Below are 19,006 nucleotides of genomic sequence, written 5' to 3'. Positions count from 1 at the left end.
GATCCCTGTGTAAATAACTGAAACTTTAGCAGTATCAAAAGCAGCTGGACAAAAGGTTGGCAAATGAACTGGACATTGTATCAAACAACTACACATTTTTAACATTTTTTATGATTTATTTTAGGAGGGGAGCTAGCCACTAATTAAATATCCTTATTTGTTAGATCTTATTCTTCCTGACAACTGGGGAAGACTATGCAGTGTAGCTGATTTCATTAATTAATTATATGCAGTTTTGGTTTGGGTCTTCTTTTGAAGTTGCAGGTTGTTTCAAAATCAAAAATTGTATCATGTGAAAGTGAACATTCAACATTTACCAAAGAGAGTCCGGGAGCTCTGTGGGTTTGTGAAACTGGCCATTGTGCAAAACTGTAGCTCCTTTGCCAGGTCAGAGCAATCCCCAGATTCCTGTCCTTCATAAAGGGCTGCCGGTGCCAGCGACTAGCATGGTTTAGGAGGCTGTGTCTGAACTCTCAGGTTCCTTTATACTGACAGCAAAGGGAGTAGACAAAGTATCAAAAGATCTCACATGGTCAACAGCTTTTCAAGACCACGCTTTCAGTGAAATATTCTTTCCAGAACTGGTAAAAGTTCTGAACAGGGTTCTGGGAAAAATTATGCTGTTTATTGTACCCAGCAGTTACAACACCATGAGAAATTTGGACCATCACTGAACTGGTTCAGATTGGCTGTTGAATCTCTGCAGCTGGAGGTTGTCCTGCCCAAGAGCTATGGTCATCCGTCACTTGTCTCATTTCATCACTGACATTCCATATTCATGGTACTTTCTTCAGAAGTGCTGGAGACACACTGCCCACAGGACTGTGGTCTACTCATTTTGCAGCTTTTTCTCAGATTCTGTGCTCAGCTTCTTGCAGCATTGTTTCTATTCCCTCCAACCCAGATTTCGGGCAACTGCTGGATCAGTTCCTCACTGAGTTCACCTAAGGATTCTGTCTCTAGTCTTTATTAAGAGTGCCAGTTAATCTTTCTACTGCAGATGCTGCTTTTTGAAGCAAGATTTTTCTTTGAACTCAGAAAAGAAAATTAATCATTTTAAAGAGATTAATTTACCTCTATGTGGTGATAATGAACATGTTTCCCTCCATTTCTGGTACCTCACTGACAGCCCTTTCACTGTTCTGTGGATTCCTGGACATGTTTCAGTAGAGGAAGTAGATTGGGGCACCCGTCATTATCTATTCATTTTCTCTTAGCTGATACAGCCAGCAGTTTAGGCCTTTGTGAAATACTTTAATTCATTGTTCTATTTAATCAATTGTTTGCAGATAAATTATCTATTTTCAGGATAAGTATAGTGTTTGCTACCTTTTATTATATTTTTATGAGTGCTTAAAAAGATTTTTCCTGCTGGAATCAGCAAGGAGGTGGGGAACAGTAAGGTAATACCATTTATATGACAGCTCTGAAACCTGCCCAGTGATTTCTGTGCAGGTCATGCCTCTGCTGAAAGGATAATGAGATATATGATAAAGTGCCTAAAAGAAACAAAGCTAAACAGATAAATAAGGGACTTCTGCTGTTGATACTGTTGTGGAGTATGTATATGGGTTTCTATGTTTACTGAACTTTGATTAAAAAAACATGGGAAAAATATAAGCAGATGTGAAAATAAAATGGGAGCACACAACTAGAAAAAAGCCAGATAGATGGCCTCTTCTGTTTCAAGTACTAGCATCAGTCATGTTCATAGTAGTTGGAAATGAAGGAAATGAGGACAAAGACATATTTTTGTTCTCTGAATGTTTTTCTTTTATCAATTTGTCTGCCACTGGCATGCTTGACCCTCACTGTGAACATTGGATCTGCTTCACTGACAATATTTTTCTGTGATTACCATTTTAATTGTGTGGGAATGTTAATCTTTGATGCATGTATATCTTTCAAGTACCAGATGCTGTCCAGAATGTTCATTGTATTGCAATGAATTGGCAATCAATCCTAGTGCAGTGGGACCCTCCTGCTTTATCCAACGGTGTAATTACTCATTACATCATAACAGTTGAAGGAAATTCTACAAATTTTTCATCTTATGATACACTGCATAATTTTAGAAATCTGCTTTCCAACATTACTTACCAATTTAAAATAAAAGCTGCAACGTCTGCTGGTGATGGTGAAGAACAGATATGCAATGCCAGTACACTTCCAGAAAAAGGTAAACAAATATTCAAGCTAATTCTTTTGTTTAATTTAAATCATGACCATGAAACAAGCAAGCCTGAAATACCTGCTTCATTTCAGGCAACTAAATACTTCTGTTGTTTAAATTTCTTGCTAACAGTACATGAGAAGAAAGAGGACTTCCTCTTTCTCCTATTTTAAATATATTTGGTGATAATAATTAATTGCCATTTAAAAAAGCAGAGAGAGTGTCTTTTTCTGTGTTGAGTTTGAATGGTTATTTTATTGATTTCTGATCACCTATTCATCTTTGTTTTATAATCTCAGCTTTGTTCCTAGTACTCTCAGCATATTTAGTCTTGTAAGTCTGAAATTTTTGGGGGAGCAAAATTTTTGTTCTTTTGTTTCTACCAGCAGCCAATGCTATGGCTTCACTGAATGTCAGTAAAGCTGTTCAGAATTTGTGCAATTGAGAAGAATTTAACTTCTTTAAGCAGGTTTTGTCATAACTCTTGATGGATAGGATTTTTCAACAAGAAAGAAAATCGTAAGCTGAATCCAAAGAAGAATGTAGGCAGGTTTCTTGGCATCAGAGTAAAACACTGTTATCCAAAATCTGTCTGTCTTCTTTTCTCCATGCACACTTCACCTAGTCCTGGCTGTGCTTTTATTTGACACTTCAAACTTGGAGATGAAATTCTATGCAAAATACAGCATTGCTTCTGTGTGAATATCTGTGTGCCTAGCTTCTAAACTGGAAGTGGAGAGAAGGCCAACTCCCAGTCCAGGAAGCAAATGCCTGTTTAGTTCTTTTCCCTCTTTCCTATTTAGGGGTGACTTCTACTCCAGGGATGATTTCTCTTTGTTTTTTTGTTCTTCAGTGATCGTTTAATATAAAAATAAAAAATAATGTTCAGTGAGCATGATCCAGAAAGACTTCACCTTCCTACTGAATTACAGGAGCAATGATTGCATTTAGTTCCTTTTTTTGTTTTCTCTTCAGTGACATCAATTTGTGCAGTGGAGTTGAGGAGCTCTCTTAATTCAGAACAGCTGGATCATTAGGAAGCATGGGGGTGAGATGGGGGAGCACGACTGTATCCCCTGATGCTTAGAAACCAAAACTAGCTTTTGTAATACTTTAATTACTAAGTTATTGAATAACTTACAAGATGAGTTGCAGCACTCATTCTCATATACATATTTCAACTGAAAGAGTGAGTTTTGCTCAGTTTTGTTAAATAATAGATACAAAAGTCTGTTCAGCAACAGAGTTCAGGTTCTGGATGACAAGTGGAGAGGGGCAACTCTACTATGCAGACTTGAATCAGACATCTCAGCTTGGAGATCAGACTTACCCTTATGCGTAGACTTCCTACTGGTAGCTTCCTGAGTGGCATGTACCTGCTTAGGTTCAGCCTAATAGGATCTCTCCTATTCACAGAGCCTTAATGCTTCACTCTGAGCTTTGATATCCACACTTCTTAAAATTAGACTTGCAGATGTGTGTGTCTGAATGAGTCTAGACCACATCTGTATTGTCAGCTGAACTACTGCTGCTACTGCTGCTTTGGTTCCAGATCAAATGGCTGAGCTCCAAATGAGGACAAGCAGAGCAGCCCCTTGCTGGCGTAACGCAGCTAACACTGTGAAAACAGCCAGAGTTGTACTTTGATGGCTGCCTCTCCTCATAATACAGTTCATCCCACTAATGCCTGGCCACATCCCCTATTTGAACTGTGAGGTGGCACATCCATACCTGGTTTTGGTAAAAATGTTCTCTCCAAATTGGCTTCTTCATCAACAGCAAACAGCTCTGCTACAAATTCTGCCATTTTCTGATCTCTGTTGGTCCCCTTCTGTCTGGCTTCTTGGCAATTTAAGACTTCTGCCTGGGTCATGTGCCCTCTTGTTCACTCAGGAGCTCCTGCCCATCAGCAGGGTTCAAAATCCACTTTTGAATTAAGCATTGTTTAAATATTAGAGATAAGCATACTCATATCTTACAGCATTGGCTGGAAATACTCTAAAGAACTTAACTGCTGAACATGTACCTAAGGACACTTCTCAACTGCAGTCATAACTCTCCACCCTTTCTTTTAAATCAGGGCTACTGAACAGCCAACCCTGACTCAGAGCTCGAACAAGACTGAAACTGGGAATGGGTATGCAGACAGGTGGGCTGATGCCTGATTAAAACTGGACTTGCCCAAACCCCAAAATTTTTGGAGATAGTCTTACAGGAGGCATATTACTCTCTGGTACAGAGGAGAACAGAAGACTTCCGAGGTACCTCACTTCTTGGAGTATGGGGAAGAGGCTTCTAGCAATGTTAAAGAAGCCTGGCACCTGGGAAAGTTAACCGTTGGGATTTCTGAGAAATTTGGGATCTGCTATTAATTAGTGCGTGAGCAAAGCCTGGAGAAGCTGTGGATGTGGTATTAAGCCTGAGCTAAAGAGACAGACTGCTAGTCTTTTGTGATCTATGTTACATAGAGTTGTACTAGCTGAAGAAAAAAACCCCAGATTTTATTTTATAACATGTGGGTTATGTGTCTTGTCACTGGGAGTTTTCCAAAGTGAAAGATTTATACTACGATACATGTATTTTTTGCCCATACACTGCACAGACCCTTTCTTCCTGTTTTAGTGTTGGCTTACATGTTGTTGCTTAGTCATAGTTGCAACAAACTAGTTATTATTAGGACATTTCCTTAACTGTGTGTTTGCATGAATTGTTGTGTGGTGACTGGGTACTAGGAATTGGAGATTCATGGATGGGAATGGAAACAGTTTTATAGCTGTTGTCAGCTTCTTATTTATGGTGGTCTAAGATTAGTCACAGATATGTAGCCAGCACTGAGTCACTGACAATGCATTTATTTCTGACATAAAGTGAAATTGAATTTGGCTCAGTGTCTCACTACACAGTGTTTGACTTTTACATTCTTAGCAAGATTATTTGCCTTTTTTTGAGGTAAAGTTGTTCATATCGAGGTACAATTAAACATGAATCATGAAGATTAAATTTATGAGGAGATTTTTGTGTCTAATCTACTTCCATTGTCATGGTAAACCACCTCTGCCAGGCTACAGTATGTTATTAAAAACTGTCGGCTTTGTTGTGGTGGTAATATTACTTTGTGATTAAATATATTATAAAAGATATGAAAGATAATATAGCAAGCACACATGCATAAATGAGTTAGGATTTTATGACTGAATCCTTGGATTATTTTCAAGAAAACACACATATTAAAATGAAATTTCATTAAGATTGAGTGAGGTTTTAGAAGGGAGAAAGAGCCATAAAATGATAGGAAACTTCTGTAAAAGGCATGCTAAAGCTGTGAAGATTCACTTAGCTCACAAGTCTGGGACAAGTGTACTAGTCATCCAGTTAAGAATAAAAATAAAAAAATTTAAAAGCCACTTGCGGTTTCAAAGCATGAATAATTAAAAGAAAACTGCTGCTGCTTTCAATTTTTTAAATTCAGTTTTTCTTGATTGACTTTTTATTCTTCTCTGGAAATATTAATCATATTGATTAAAATATTAAGACATACAGAGTAATTTTTCCTTCTTTACTGCTAGTACTACTTAATATTATAACTGAACACAGAGGCTTGGAACAGGTTGAGGCCCCTGTTGTACTGCAGTGACAGTCCTTACCATTTGTTTTCTGCTAAATAGAGATTCATTCATAACTTACATTTAAAAGAAATATGGCTAGAAATTTGTCCAAGACACATTTTTTTTTAATTCAATCTGTGCTTGATTTTGCTGGCCAATACTAACTTGTAGCTATACACAGAAGTATGCCTTGTGCATGAAGGAAAGTAATGCCTAAAAGGATTGGTAATGGCTAAGTTTCTTATGTCTTTTGGTGTGGAGGTGGCAAACTAACATCATCTGGTTTTACTTGTGCACAAAATGTCTGTACTGTCTGCATACGGAACCTTTACAGATTCTGGCTTTGTATCTCCATGATGGAGGTGCCCACTGGAAAATGTGGGCCTTTATTTCACCCAGGCCTGCAAGGAGCACAAAACATAGCAGGGACTTAAAGCCTTCTTCATATCCAAGGAAATGCTCTGTTTCCACCACCAAAAATCTTTTTCTTAAGACACAGCAGCTCATGGCAGCTCTAAGTTGGAGGAATTTACTCATTAACTCATTAAGAGAACTTCAGGTGACCATAATGCACTAGAAGAAATATTTAAGCCTGTACCCTACAGTGGTCCTTAGGGCCCCAAGCATGATGTGCAGTGAAGTGTGTTGGCCTGGTTATCCAGAGTAATCAACCTACTGCAGAGCCACAGCGTTGGCAGTGGAAGAGCTTCGGTGTCGCCTATCACTACTACAGATAAGAGCAGTGTGTTTTATGTGTTCAATCAGTGCAGCAAGTTCATGTTTCCAAACTATATTATAGTAAAAGTACCCTGCAGCAAGTTCATGTTTCCAAACTATATTATAGTAAAAGTACCCAAAAATTGCAGTGAATCATGACATAATCTTTGAAACACTTCTTTCCAAGATGACTTAAACTGATTTTTTTTCCAGCTTTCAATATTCTTTATGTAATATGAAATATTTTTTAGATTTTCTGATTAGATCTTGTAACCAAATGTAAATTAATGGCTTTAATGTTGATGGCAGATCTTCACTAGACAAATGCAGTGATCACTTGATTGCTGCCAATGCAATTGTATTGGTGTTATTTTTATAAGCAGGTAGATAAAAATAGAAGAACCACATAGTGTGGGATGAAGGAATTTTTTTTTTGTAAGGACTAAGTCAACTCTGCATTAATGTATATGAATGGTGGTGACATATACATACAAAGCTGACACTGAAAGCATTTACAGGTCAAATACATTTTTTTACTGAAAAGTAGACAGTTGTCCAGTTTGTTGGAAAGCTGAGCATTCTTCCAAGACTTGAGAACTGACAGTTTTCACTACTTTTCTAAGTTTAGCTTAAAGGTGTGCATTTGTCCCCAGGTTTGTAGGATTTGATGTTTCAGTGCTTAGATCCCAGAGTTAGAGACTGATTTTTCTAATGTACTGAGGACTAAGAAATGTGTTCCAGAGAGGGTTTTTTAAGACATGTTCTCAACTGTGCAATTTCCTTTAAAGCATGTCTGATAGTATCAGTCCCAAGTCATGGGAAAAACGGTCTACAGTTTTGTACATTTTTATGTGAGTAAAATCATTTAGGAGCTATTGGTGATGTCCTTATTCATACTGGGCAGGACTTTATATCATGAGGAGTCCCTCTGAAGTTAGCAGTCTCTCTAAAATTGTATTTAGTATGATCAGAGTTATCAACTTAACCCAGGAAACTTCTTCGGGTAACTAAACTTACAAAAATTAACAGAGATAATCAATACAGAATATTACTTTTCAGATACCTTCATTTTCTCAAGACTTTTTGTTGTGTGGCCACTGCTATCTGTTCTACTTTCCTCTTATTGATGCTCTTAATACCACCCAACAGACTTCTAGGCTGCCGCTGTTCTTTTAATCCAAACTCCAGCTACAAGCAGCTGTTCTGTAGGCAGACTTTTTTTTATTAACTTTGTTAGGAACTATGCTGTATCATATTACTGTCTTCTGTTCCTGGCCCGTGCAGCTGTAGTCATTGCTTTCCGCAGAAGTCTTTGCAGAAAGCTGTAACTTCTCTCTTTTCTCAGTAGACTTTTTTTGTGTGTCCTTTGCTGCCCTTAGATTATCTTTGCACTGTGAATAAGATTTCTTCTACCAAGTATTTCTGTTGGTTTAAACCAGTTCCACTGGCCCAGTTCAATTTGATCTGAGTCTTTGCACAGTCCTGGTGCTGTTTCTACCAGGAATTTCCTTTCATTTAGGTTCTCAAATGAAAACTTAATCTCAGAGCAGTCCATCAGCTTTGCAAAGAGCTGATTAGCATTGCAGCCAGATAAGTGTAGGGAACTGGGGCCAAGATCTGTGAAAGTAACTTCTATTTAGGTGCTTAGCTTCCTGTCAACTTTAGCAGGAGTTCAGGCACATAAATAGGTTTTAGGAGCTTAAAATCCCATGTGGATCTGGCTTCAGGCACTTTTCGTTGGAGTTTGGCCATCATGTGAATAATGGTGGATGAACCTGAAAATACCTCATTCCTCTTCCAGTCCAGAAACTGAATTCACCACCATTTCATGGCCAGCCTCTCCACCAGCTCCCTGGCTGGCTTTCAGAAGCTGAATTAAAAGCTATTAAATGGAAAACAATAGAGTACATTGCACCAAAAATTTCAGACTTTGAAAAACTCCCTACTCCCACAGCTAGCTGAATTATAGCAAATACAATCTAATTCAATATGGAAAGACTGTCAGATATGTGATGATGAGACTTAAGGAGTCCTGCCCGTGATTCCTGGGAAATTTAAATACAGGATTAGCACTAGAATGCCAGCTAGCTAATCAGGGCTCAGTCCTAGACAATTAGTGTCTTACAACACCACAAACACTGTCTTTTTCATACCTTTTCTCTAAGTGTACCTTTCTGGAAACCAGGAATAAAAATAAAGTTCCTGTTAGGCACGTATCAAAGTGTGTAAAAGCATATATATCAAGTGTTTGTTACAGTTCCAATTTAATCTGAAAAAGTAATTGACAAAGATTCATGTTTTGGCTTTAATTGTTTTTAGCTTGAACAGTGATCACTTCATCATAGTTGAGTCATGTTTAGAAAATTTAAACATGCTGCATGATTACTCTAGGAAGCATGGAATGGTTTGTTCAAATCGGTACCATCTGTGGACAGAAAAAGTTGGGGGAATTTTAGTCATTCTTGAAGAATGGAAATCTGATTCTCCATGCTAGAGTAATTGTAATCCTCTTTGTATCTGTAACCCAATAGCATAGTTGTCCTGAAATTGTCTCACTGAACACAATCATCAAGTGCAAGAGAGACTGTGCCACTGGGTGTCACTGCTCCTCACTGTGGCTCTTTGAGAAAAACTGGTTTACTCCGGATTCAGATCACATCTTTTCATTTGTTCTAATGGAAGTTTACATTTAGAGTTGATTTGTCTGTGTGAGCAATCACATCAAATGGGATATATTTTGCACTGACGAACATTTAAGGCTCTGATTCCTTTTAAGGGTCTGTCTAGGCACTGGCAGAGAAAATTTTCCTCTCTTCTGCTGACTGACCCTTTCTTTCATGGGTTAGAAATATTTGATTTATATGGATCTTAGTAAACTGGGAAAATGGTGACATAAAATAGCAATAAAAACGTTTGTCTAATCTGTATGTTGTGATATCTGCAAGTTTATCTTTAAAAATGGCAGCTTTCATGTGGTGTTACTCACCAGGATAATCACAGATATTATCTTCAGCCTTGTGAGGGTAAAGTGTATGGGCTTCTGTAGCCAGTGGGAAAAAGGTCAGATAGGAAGAGAAACACTGTTTTTTCTGCCCTCCATTCTTTCCCTCACTCTCTGGGAGTTTGTCTCTTTCCACCAAATACTTGGTGGAGCTCATGGAGGCTGGCTTTATCGGACTTCTGTTGGTCTGTGTGAGAGCCCACAAAACAGAGCCACAGGTATTTTTGCTAATATAATTTCTAGTTCTGTGAAACTGCCAAGCATCTTTTCCATCTTTATTACAATGCAACATTCTAGCTTTCTGTTCTTTTTGATGGCATCATCCCTGTTGAAACTGGGTGGACAGGGCACTCTCCTTGAGAAAGCCCACTGTGCTGGCTAGAACATGGGCACTGCTCTTTCTGCCGGTGACTAGCCTCTTTAACCTGCGTTGGGTTAGGTGCAGAGACTGCAGTTGTGCCAGCCATGGCTCTACCAGCTGCACATTTGAGCAAGTGAAGGTGTGTATTTCCACCTCCCTCTTGGCACACAGCAAGCAACCAGTTACTATCTACTTTAGTCCAAGCCCCTGTTTCAGTACTTGATCCAGTCTTTCATTTAAACTGGAGTATAGTCCAATAATCAGTTTTCAGCAGATGGAAGTTAGTGATGGTAGACTAAGAGGCATCAGAGCCAGTTATTTCCACCTCCACGTTGCATACTTTCACACTTCTATTCCAGACCTGTAAACGCTGGCAGTTCCTATCGCAGCAAGAGTTCCTGGAGTTGTGTGCCTGGGAAGGTCAGGTCAAAATTCCTTATCAAAAATAAAGAGTAATCCCCTCTGAGTGAGAAGGAAGAGAATTGAATTTTCTTACATTCTTTTAATTATTCCCTGTTCTGATGTCTTTGGAATTGCTGACTCTTAGTTTTTTTAATTCTTGCAATATATAAAATTGGATATTAAAAAACTTTAATTCAAGTTCAGAGTGAGACAGGGTGATAACTTGTACTTCACTCAAATAATTTTATCCATTCTATCCTGCATTTATCATCATCATCATCGAGTGTGTAAAATTCATATTCTTTGCAGTGTCTTAACAGGTATTAATAGCTTATATTACAATAGAGTGGATGATTTTTTTCAGGAAAAATACAGATTTTTTTATAGTAACCATTGAATATTTCTCTGCCATTATTTTCCATTAATTAATGGTCAAACTAAGTCCTTTCTTGTAATTGACACAAGTAGCAAATACAGTTCATAGAGCTATTATGAAAATATTGCAGTGTTTATTTTTTTGAAAGTAGACAAAATGGGTATTACATCCCCAAAACTGTAATCAACCAAGAAAGTTACTGCCTGTTCCATTTGTATTTACTACTTCCCATACTTCTCTTCATGCTAATAACAGAGCAAAACAACTTTGATTTTGATAGCATGGAGTTTGATGATGGAAGTTGTCTCTAGCAAAGATTTTTTTTCTGAAAGATTTTGCTCCTGTTCTGCAGTTAGTGTGTAGCATTGTGGGAGCATATGGGGCTATTGCACCCTGTGATGTGTACGCCTGTGTGAGAGCTGAGCAAAGGGCAGGGGAAGCACCCACGGTTCCTGTGCCTGGCCCCTCTCCTGCAGGCTCCACCTGCTTTGGGCTCATCTAAAGGGATTTGAATTTCTCAACCTTTTCAACATCACAGCTTGGTTTGACTCAGAATTTACGTTTCTTGTTAAACGTATTTAGTGGAGAAGCTTCAGCTTGTTATATTATGATGATTTTCATAAACAAATCATTGCAGATGAAAGCAGAGATCAGATATTCCCACAAGGATGAAGAAACGAAAAATGGAGGGTTTTCTCTTTCTTCCCCAGTAACGTTGGTCTGGGATCCTTTTATTCTTTATGTAAGCCTTGGGACTTCTTCAGTTTCAGTTTGAGGATGTATCATGTGTTTTTCTTTTACCAGCGATACTTTGTCCTCTGAAGATTCTGAAGCACTCTTTAAAGCTAAGTGCACAAAATGATTTCTGAGCTGATTTCTCTGCACATTTTTTGCCACAGGGAGTATTAGTATTATCTTACAGAGTCTTAGAGATAATATTAGCTTACTGTATGACTGTGTGATACAGCACAAAACCATATGTTGCATCCAGACTGCAAGAGCTGGGAGTACACTTTTGGCTTAATATAGAAATGGATCAGTGTGTGTGCATGTATGTACATACGTGCACTACTTCTGTCTCCATGTACAAGAATATAACCTGTTTAGACCCATGTATACAAATGTATACAAATACATGGAAGCAAACTTTATGGGAAGTTTCTTTTTTTGCTTTGTATTGCCATATTACTTAGCTCTTCCTTTGGCATTCTTTTAATTTGTTGTTTGCTGAACAACTGGTAAAGCACTTATTTAAAGATAGACAAACATATTGCATGCAGTGATACTTCCCAATCAGAAAGTGTATCAGGATGCTTATGAAACCTTGAGGTGTTACCTGAGGATTTCATATGTTACCAAGAGAAAAGGGAGACAAATGAGTATTTCTAAGTGAGAGGTGAGGAATCCCAGTTAGCAAAAACAGTAAAAGATGCTATGGGTAGGCCAAAAATAACTTTGCTCGATATTCCCTCCCTCAGTTGAGACATAGCCCCAAATGTAGCAACAGCAATGTCACACCTCTCAAAGCTGTCCCTGCATGGCACACCTAAAAGTACTTTTCTCTTTTTCAAAGGCTGTAGTAAATGTAAACCACCTATATATGTACAGTGTGATCCTTATTAACCACATGAAATTGAATCTTGGTCTTTAGACAGGTGTATGAAAATTTTTATTTTCAACACTTGATAGAAGAATTATAGTCGCAATCACTTTTCATTGAAATGAAGATATCTTACAAATGTTTCAATTTTTAGTTCCTAGTGCTCCCAGGGATATTGTTTTCTCCAATGTGCAATCAACAAGTGTGACCTTGAACTGGAGACCACCAAAATCTATCCTTGGCTACTTTCAAAACTACAAGATTACCACACAGCTACAGTCCATCCATTGCAGTGACTGGGAAACTAAGGGATGTATTGAATATGAGATGCATCAATATTTATATGAAAATGTGTTGGACGACCGGATAGAAGAGACAGTATACGGACTGAAAAAATATAGATGGTACAGATTTGCAGTTGCTGCTAGTACAAATGTTGGTTATGGCAGTTATTCACCTTGGATTTCTACGCAAACACTTCCTGGCTGTAAGTAAGGATGTCTGCCATGTGTCATAATGCTGTAACAATGTGTTGTTCACCTAATTAAGCAAGAACGCTTGGTAGAAGTTATTTCTTCATAGACCTACAATATTGGTGAAGTTAATAAGGATTAACTGGTGAAGTTAATAAGCAACTCTTCACATGTGAAATATCACAATATAAATCATGTTGTAAGTATGTATACTTGATACTGCTTTAGAATATGATGCCTTTTGTGTGCTTTACTATATTTACTGCTTACCCAACAGCAATTTCATTCCTCAGCCCTATTCCAGTCTAGAATTGGTAAGTCTGAATTTTGGCTATTTTGGCTTTTTATGCCATCTTTAGTACATCTTCACATGTGGGATATGCCAATGAAAAGTAGTCCTTTTTTTAATTCTTTGACTAAAAGTCTATTCACTAACATCATAACACTTCCCTGAAATTCTATTGTATGTTCCTGGCAATAGAATTTAAGCAATAGTTTCAGAGGAAGATTTCTTTCCAATACCCTATCTACCTAAAGACATTACAGATCAGAGTAGCCATGTACAGTAACCAGTACAGGTCTGCCATGACACATATCAGAACTGTCATGCCTCAGCTGAAGATTGCAGTTTCCAAGTAAGAGAAGAATTAATTGTCACAGATAAGTCATCACTACATATTTGAGAGAAGGGGACATGAAACATAAATTATTTAGGCAGTTGTCATGAGGACATATGACCTTCCTTCCCAGCCTGCAGCCAGCCTAGGTCAGAGCACATCTGCGATCCAGCCTCTGGCCCATGTAGAACAACAATGGAGAATTACCATGAGTGGCCTGACTAAATCACAGATCCTTCACTCCTTTCTCCATCCAAAGTAATCATAATAGAGATACCAGTGATTTAAAGAGCTGTGTTCCAGGGACTACGCAATGGTCCACATACTTCCTTTGTTCCAATCCTGTTTTTACAATCATACGACATGAATTAAGGAGGCTTTTATATAATGTTCCTCATAGTATCTGTGCACTCTCTGTACAGTAATACATCCATCTATCCTTAAATGCCTCACAGTTTTTCCTTTAGGTAAGGAAATATTGTCATCATTTGCAGATGAGAAATTGAAACAGATAAATTCTAAGCCCCAAAGGGCAAAGAGATTTGGACACTGTGATAGTGAACATCACAACAGCCCATTTTTTTCACATAAAGCACGAAGCAGTCCTTTGAACTGAGAAGTATTGTGATCAACCGCAGAGTCATTTTCATGTGCACTTACTTTCTTTGTCCAGTGGTTCTTATGGGGATGCTATGCTTGTAAATTAATGCAATATTTTAAATGAAAGTGTGGGGGGGGCGGGAAATGAAAAAAAAACATAACCCCAGATGGAGCAGAAAATAGCTAACAGAAGCCGTGAAACTCTTGAGACAGCAGCTCGGGGGAGATTTCTTACTATTAGATGGACAGATCTCAGCTGCTGACATATGCAAATATTTCTCTTTAAAAAATTGTTGTTGAGTTTGGGGAGTTTAGAGATTTAAACTGGGCAGAGAGGCAGATATTGAAAACACAGTCAGATAAAGTTAGGATCCTTTTTATGGCTTCCTCTCTGGACAGTGATAATTTGGTCTAAGAGAGAACCAGTCTCCTGTCAGGCCCACTGAGGAGACAGTAGTTAAAAGTATAAAAATCTCATTAGACTGCACAAACCCTTTCCATGCCAACATAGTGTTGTTCCCAGCAGTAGGTCCTCTGTATGCTCTATTAGCTAGTTTAACAAATGGTGATGAAATAGAAGTCAAAAAAGTTCCACCAGTTCTTCCAGCCCAAGTGTCTGGGTGAGGGAGGTGGGCAGCAACAAGTTTTCCGTGAGCTAAATCAGTGACACATCAGGAGATGAGCTGCCTATAAAACACACCACTGCGGAGTCAAGGAAGCATGGGCACTGTTCCAGGTATCGTAGCTTGGTGCTGGTCTTTTTCCTGGAGTAATGGCAATCAGCTGAGGAGGAAAAAGAGAGGAAGGTGGCATGTCACAGCTGGGTAGCCAGCTGGCAGTTCCAGCGTGCTTCAGCAGTGCTGGGAGCCTCCCTGAGCAGCGGCTGATCTTTAGCAAGGGCAGGTCTCTAGGTACCTGACCTCATACATTCCAAAGACTAGTCTTTGGAAACAGACTGAAAAAACCTTAGTTCCCCCTTCTCTTTTGCAAAGGGTACTGCCTGTAGCAGGGCAGAGAAATTCAGGGTGCACAAACAGAACTATTGCTCTGGGCAGCCTTGCGGAGTGTATCCAGAGAACAGGTGTTGATCCCCCTCTCCTTTCCCTCACGGACAGGACCAAGCATCCTCTGGATTAGCCTGCTGGTACACAGCCAATATACATGGTCTGTTAGGGCTTAAGGGTGCTTAGCTGCTATGTAAAATACACTGAGTACTTAGCCCATAAAATCAATGGGAGTTGTGTTTGCAGATTTGAGGGCAGAAGCTAGCCACTCCCTGATTTTCAATAAATGAGATTGCTTCTGTCAAAGGGAAAGTTACCTTGGTTGTGAAGTAATAGTCAAATGATTTTTCTTCAGAAATAATTGGGTTCTCAGAAATTTGTGTTTATCTCAATCCTAAAGAAAATATTATAGTTATTATACTCATATTGAGGAAGCTACAGCATTTAAGCTGAAAACCATTAGACTAATTTCTCAGAATATAAAGAGGTGAAAAAAACAACAGCAAAAATTATGTAACAGAAACCCTTAATATTCTTTACAAGTGTTGGGGACATGCCTGTTGTGCTAAAGCAGAAATACCTGATAATTCTGAATATCCAGTAACTAAGGTGAGGATCTTAGCTGCTTATTTCAGTTGTTCAATATGAAGGTAAATTTAAGGCTACAGGAATTCCTTTTAGGATTCTGTAACTCATTTGCAAGCTTAAAACCAAAAATAATGGCTGTATTCCATAGTGAAAGTGAGTATAGCATTACTGTGTGGAAAGTGTTATAGGTTGTTCAGTGCAGTCCAGTTCTCACATCACATGGATAAACTATTCAACCTTCTCTCTTGCAGATTATCCTCACAGGAATTGTCCTACTGTCTCATAAAGTAGTCTGATGGCACTGTTATTACCTAGCTGATGGATTACCCAAGAGCCAAATCTACTCTGCAAGATGAAATATTTTCAACATAACGTAGATTTATATAGTTACCAGTACAGAAGATCACAGTGTTGTGTCACAGTAAGGGCAAGGGCAAGAAATGTTTTCCATAGCTAGAGAAACTTTGTTCACTCACACCTGCACTTACCCCCAGACATTTTTACATTGATAAGGAGAACAACATTGGCCAAACTTGTGCTTTCTAAGAAAAAAAAAATAATTTTTGAGGGTGAGTGTTAGGTTGAAAATGAATGGCAGTGAGATCGCTGACCTCATTTTGGATCTCATACAGTTACACAATGCAGTGCTTTTTGGTAAACTGCCAAGTTTCCTAATGCCAGGATATACTGAGATACAAAGGAAAATCCCAGATGTTCGAATGTTCCATGAAGGCTAGGACATAGATGCATGGGGCAGAGGGTTATGCATCTCTTTTCAGCACCTTCTTTCCCAATCCCTGCTGATACCCACTTGCTTGGCATAAATAAATGCTTCTGTGTGGTGAGAAGTAATAAGATTTCATGTCTTGTTGTTGTATGCCCTTTCTTCTGGCAGGTTTTGATTGAGACAACTTGTTTTCCTTTGTTCCTTTCATTCTTTCAGAACTAAACATTGGAAAGTAAATATGGCCTAATACCTGTATTTAAACGTTTATGTCTGTAAAAGTAACCTAGGTGATTCTAAAATGAAATAACTGAACCTCAAGCTTAATTTTTGTTAGGAAAAAGAAAAAAAGAACTGGTCTTAACCAAACTGGCAAGCATGAATTTCTGGCAGAAGACTGGAGTGTTCAGTCTTGTTTTTGAGGATTATGGTAAATAATGGGCTATCCAGACTTATCTTCAAGCTAACACACTTAACTGCTGCCTTAGCATCAGGACACAGATGGATGAGAAAGATGACCCTGACCTCCAAAGACCCACATTCCTGTGCAAGGATAGAAGCATGATAATCAGGAAATGATGGTTATTAGTTACAGAAAATGCATTATTGTGAAAACCAGGAGAAAAGTGCTTATGAGAGGAAGTGATTGGATTATGGGGGAATGAGAGAATAAGACTAGGTCATTTCTGCTGAGTAAATTGCTGTGATTTATAAGAGAAAGGGTATAGTGATATCATGGCCTCATATTGACTAGATTCATTTCACAAACAAACCTAAATCAGAACGTGGCAGTTACCCAATGAATGAAACACAGTTTTAAAAAGGATGATTTTTTAAGACATAAAACACATTAGACACATTTCCTTTTCTAGTTTTCCTTCTAATTATACAGGTTATTTTGAAAATTTCTCTAAATTTCAGTATCATTCAGTTAATGTCTGATATTGTACTTTTCATGATAAAAATAAACCAGGTATTAATGCATAGATGTATTTTAGATATTTATCTTAAATACAGCACACTCAATTAGAGTTTTCTTGCAAAGATCTAAAAACATTTTAAATATAAACTGCATATGGCAAATTATCCATTTAAGTAACCTCAGGCTGGATAATTTGTAGGTTAGATTGTGCTTGAAAATTATTTCACACCATCAATGTCTAATGCATAAGCATAAAGTGGCTTCTGAAAAAAAGTATTGGGAGATAAAACGCCCCATTAATGTTGCAAAAAAGTAAAGGAAAATTGTCTTAGCAAACTTGGTTGGTTTGGAAACTAAGGCTCAAGAAGCTATATATATAATTTTATAGTGTTTTTCAGAAATTTCAGCTGGTAATAAAGATACTGCCACTGCCATAGTTACTGAAGGCAGTATTTACACTAAAAGGCACTGTTTGAGCAACAAATCTGACACGCGTTACCTGGAAAATAGGCTTAATTTGTGCTTATATAATTTTTAGGGAACTAAACTATAGTTCATAGTCCTATAGTTTTTGGGGAACATGCTTGCCCTTGTATTTTGCTTTGTGTCTTCTAACTCCCCACCCAACAGCCAGCCTTCTCTGAGCAGTCTCCTCTTTCACTACCCTCCTGTGCTTTCAGAGTTCATTCAGTTACACTCTTCATTCAGTTGTTCCATGCTATTCAGTATTTTTGGGGACTGCTTCCAATAGTTGAATCTGATCCTGCCTACAAAGTCTGCTAGATTCCTGCTAATCCCAGCACAGCAATCTACGTCCCGTAATCCAACACCCTAAACTTGTCATAGCATCTTATCAACTCAAATCTTCCTGTTGTATTCTGCAACCATGGTGCAAAATTTTCACCTTCACAGTGTGAAATTTTATGATTTCTCCTTATTAATCTTTCACACATAATTTCCATAGCTACATACCTCCTTCCATGCTATTTTTCCTTTTCCTAACCTGTTTTCTACCGAAAAAACTAAGTAGCCTCGTGTACACTACAATTTTCCTCATTAAGCCCTCTTACCTAATGATTAATGGTGAAAAGAATCATATTCATGTATTAATCATGTTTGAGAAAAGAGACTGCATATTCTGATTAGGATATATATGATACTTTTACCATTTTTTAGAATGGACTATTCACTGATATGTGTTAATCATAGCTGTATTTTTGATGGTAGGCTAAAAAAAAAGGCACCATGAAGCCAAGTTCTGGAAATCTCTTGTACAAATCTGTTGTTACTTCTATAACACTGATAGGTATCACAGTTTTCTTTTTTTATTGTAGACCCAAAAAAGGCACCATGGAGCCAAGTTCTGGCATTATCTACAAATCTGTTGTCACCTCTATTCCAAATTTTACTTTCCTGAACTTTACCACAGTCATTATAAAAAAGTAATACCACTTACTGAGAATTGCTGTGTTGTTATTATGATTGAAGTAATTTCTTATTCATGAATAAGAGATAACTAGCTTAATTCATATATCATCTTGACAAAAGGAAATTTTAGGAAAATCCCATTTCTTAATGTGAACATTCTTACATGAACATGCTTGCAATTCCTATAATTTTTGTGTGTGTGTTTTCCGGAGTTTCTCAACATGTTAAGAATAAGTTGAAAGAGAATCTAGAAAATATTTTTTTTCTGTATAAAATGCTTTGTTCTAGTACAAATTTTTTTCTAGCATGCAGAAGACCTTGTGTTTTTACAATTTCTTGTTCTTCAATGATTCATGTGACATAAACAAATATATTATGCTTGTCTATTTGTCTAAATAGTTATATATTTTTCTTG

General features: G+C 37.8%; 1 protein-coding gene across 2 annotated transcripts in view; it reads left to right on the top strand.

The window, feature by feature from the left end:
* Positions 1–19,006, top strand: part of PTPRQ (protein tyrosine phosphatase receptor type Q) — a 141,854-nt gene that overhangs the window by 79,580 nt on the left and 43,268 nt on the right. For both annotated transcript variants that reach the window (XM_056342105.1, XM_056342104.1), the window contains exons 42-43: positions 1,910–2,179; positions 12,390–12,722. In XM_056342105.1, coding sequence (XP_056198080.1) covers positions 1,910–2,179; positions 12,390–12,722 — 603 coding nt within the window. The remainder of the gene's footprint in view (positions 1–1,909; positions 2,180–12,389; positions 12,723–19,006) is intronic.

The sequence above is a fragment of the Falco biarmicus genome, chromosome 5, assembly GCF_023638135.1.
Source record: "Falco biarmicus isolate bFalBia1 chromosome 5, bFalBia1.pri, whole genome shotgun sequence".
Classification (NCBI taxonomy): domain Eukaryota; kingdom Metazoa; phylum Chordata; class Aves; order Falconiformes; family Falconidae; genus Falco; species Falco biarmicus.
The sequence above is the reverse complement of the archived record's forward strand: the minus strand, read 5'-3'. Positions and strand labels throughout refer to the sequence as shown.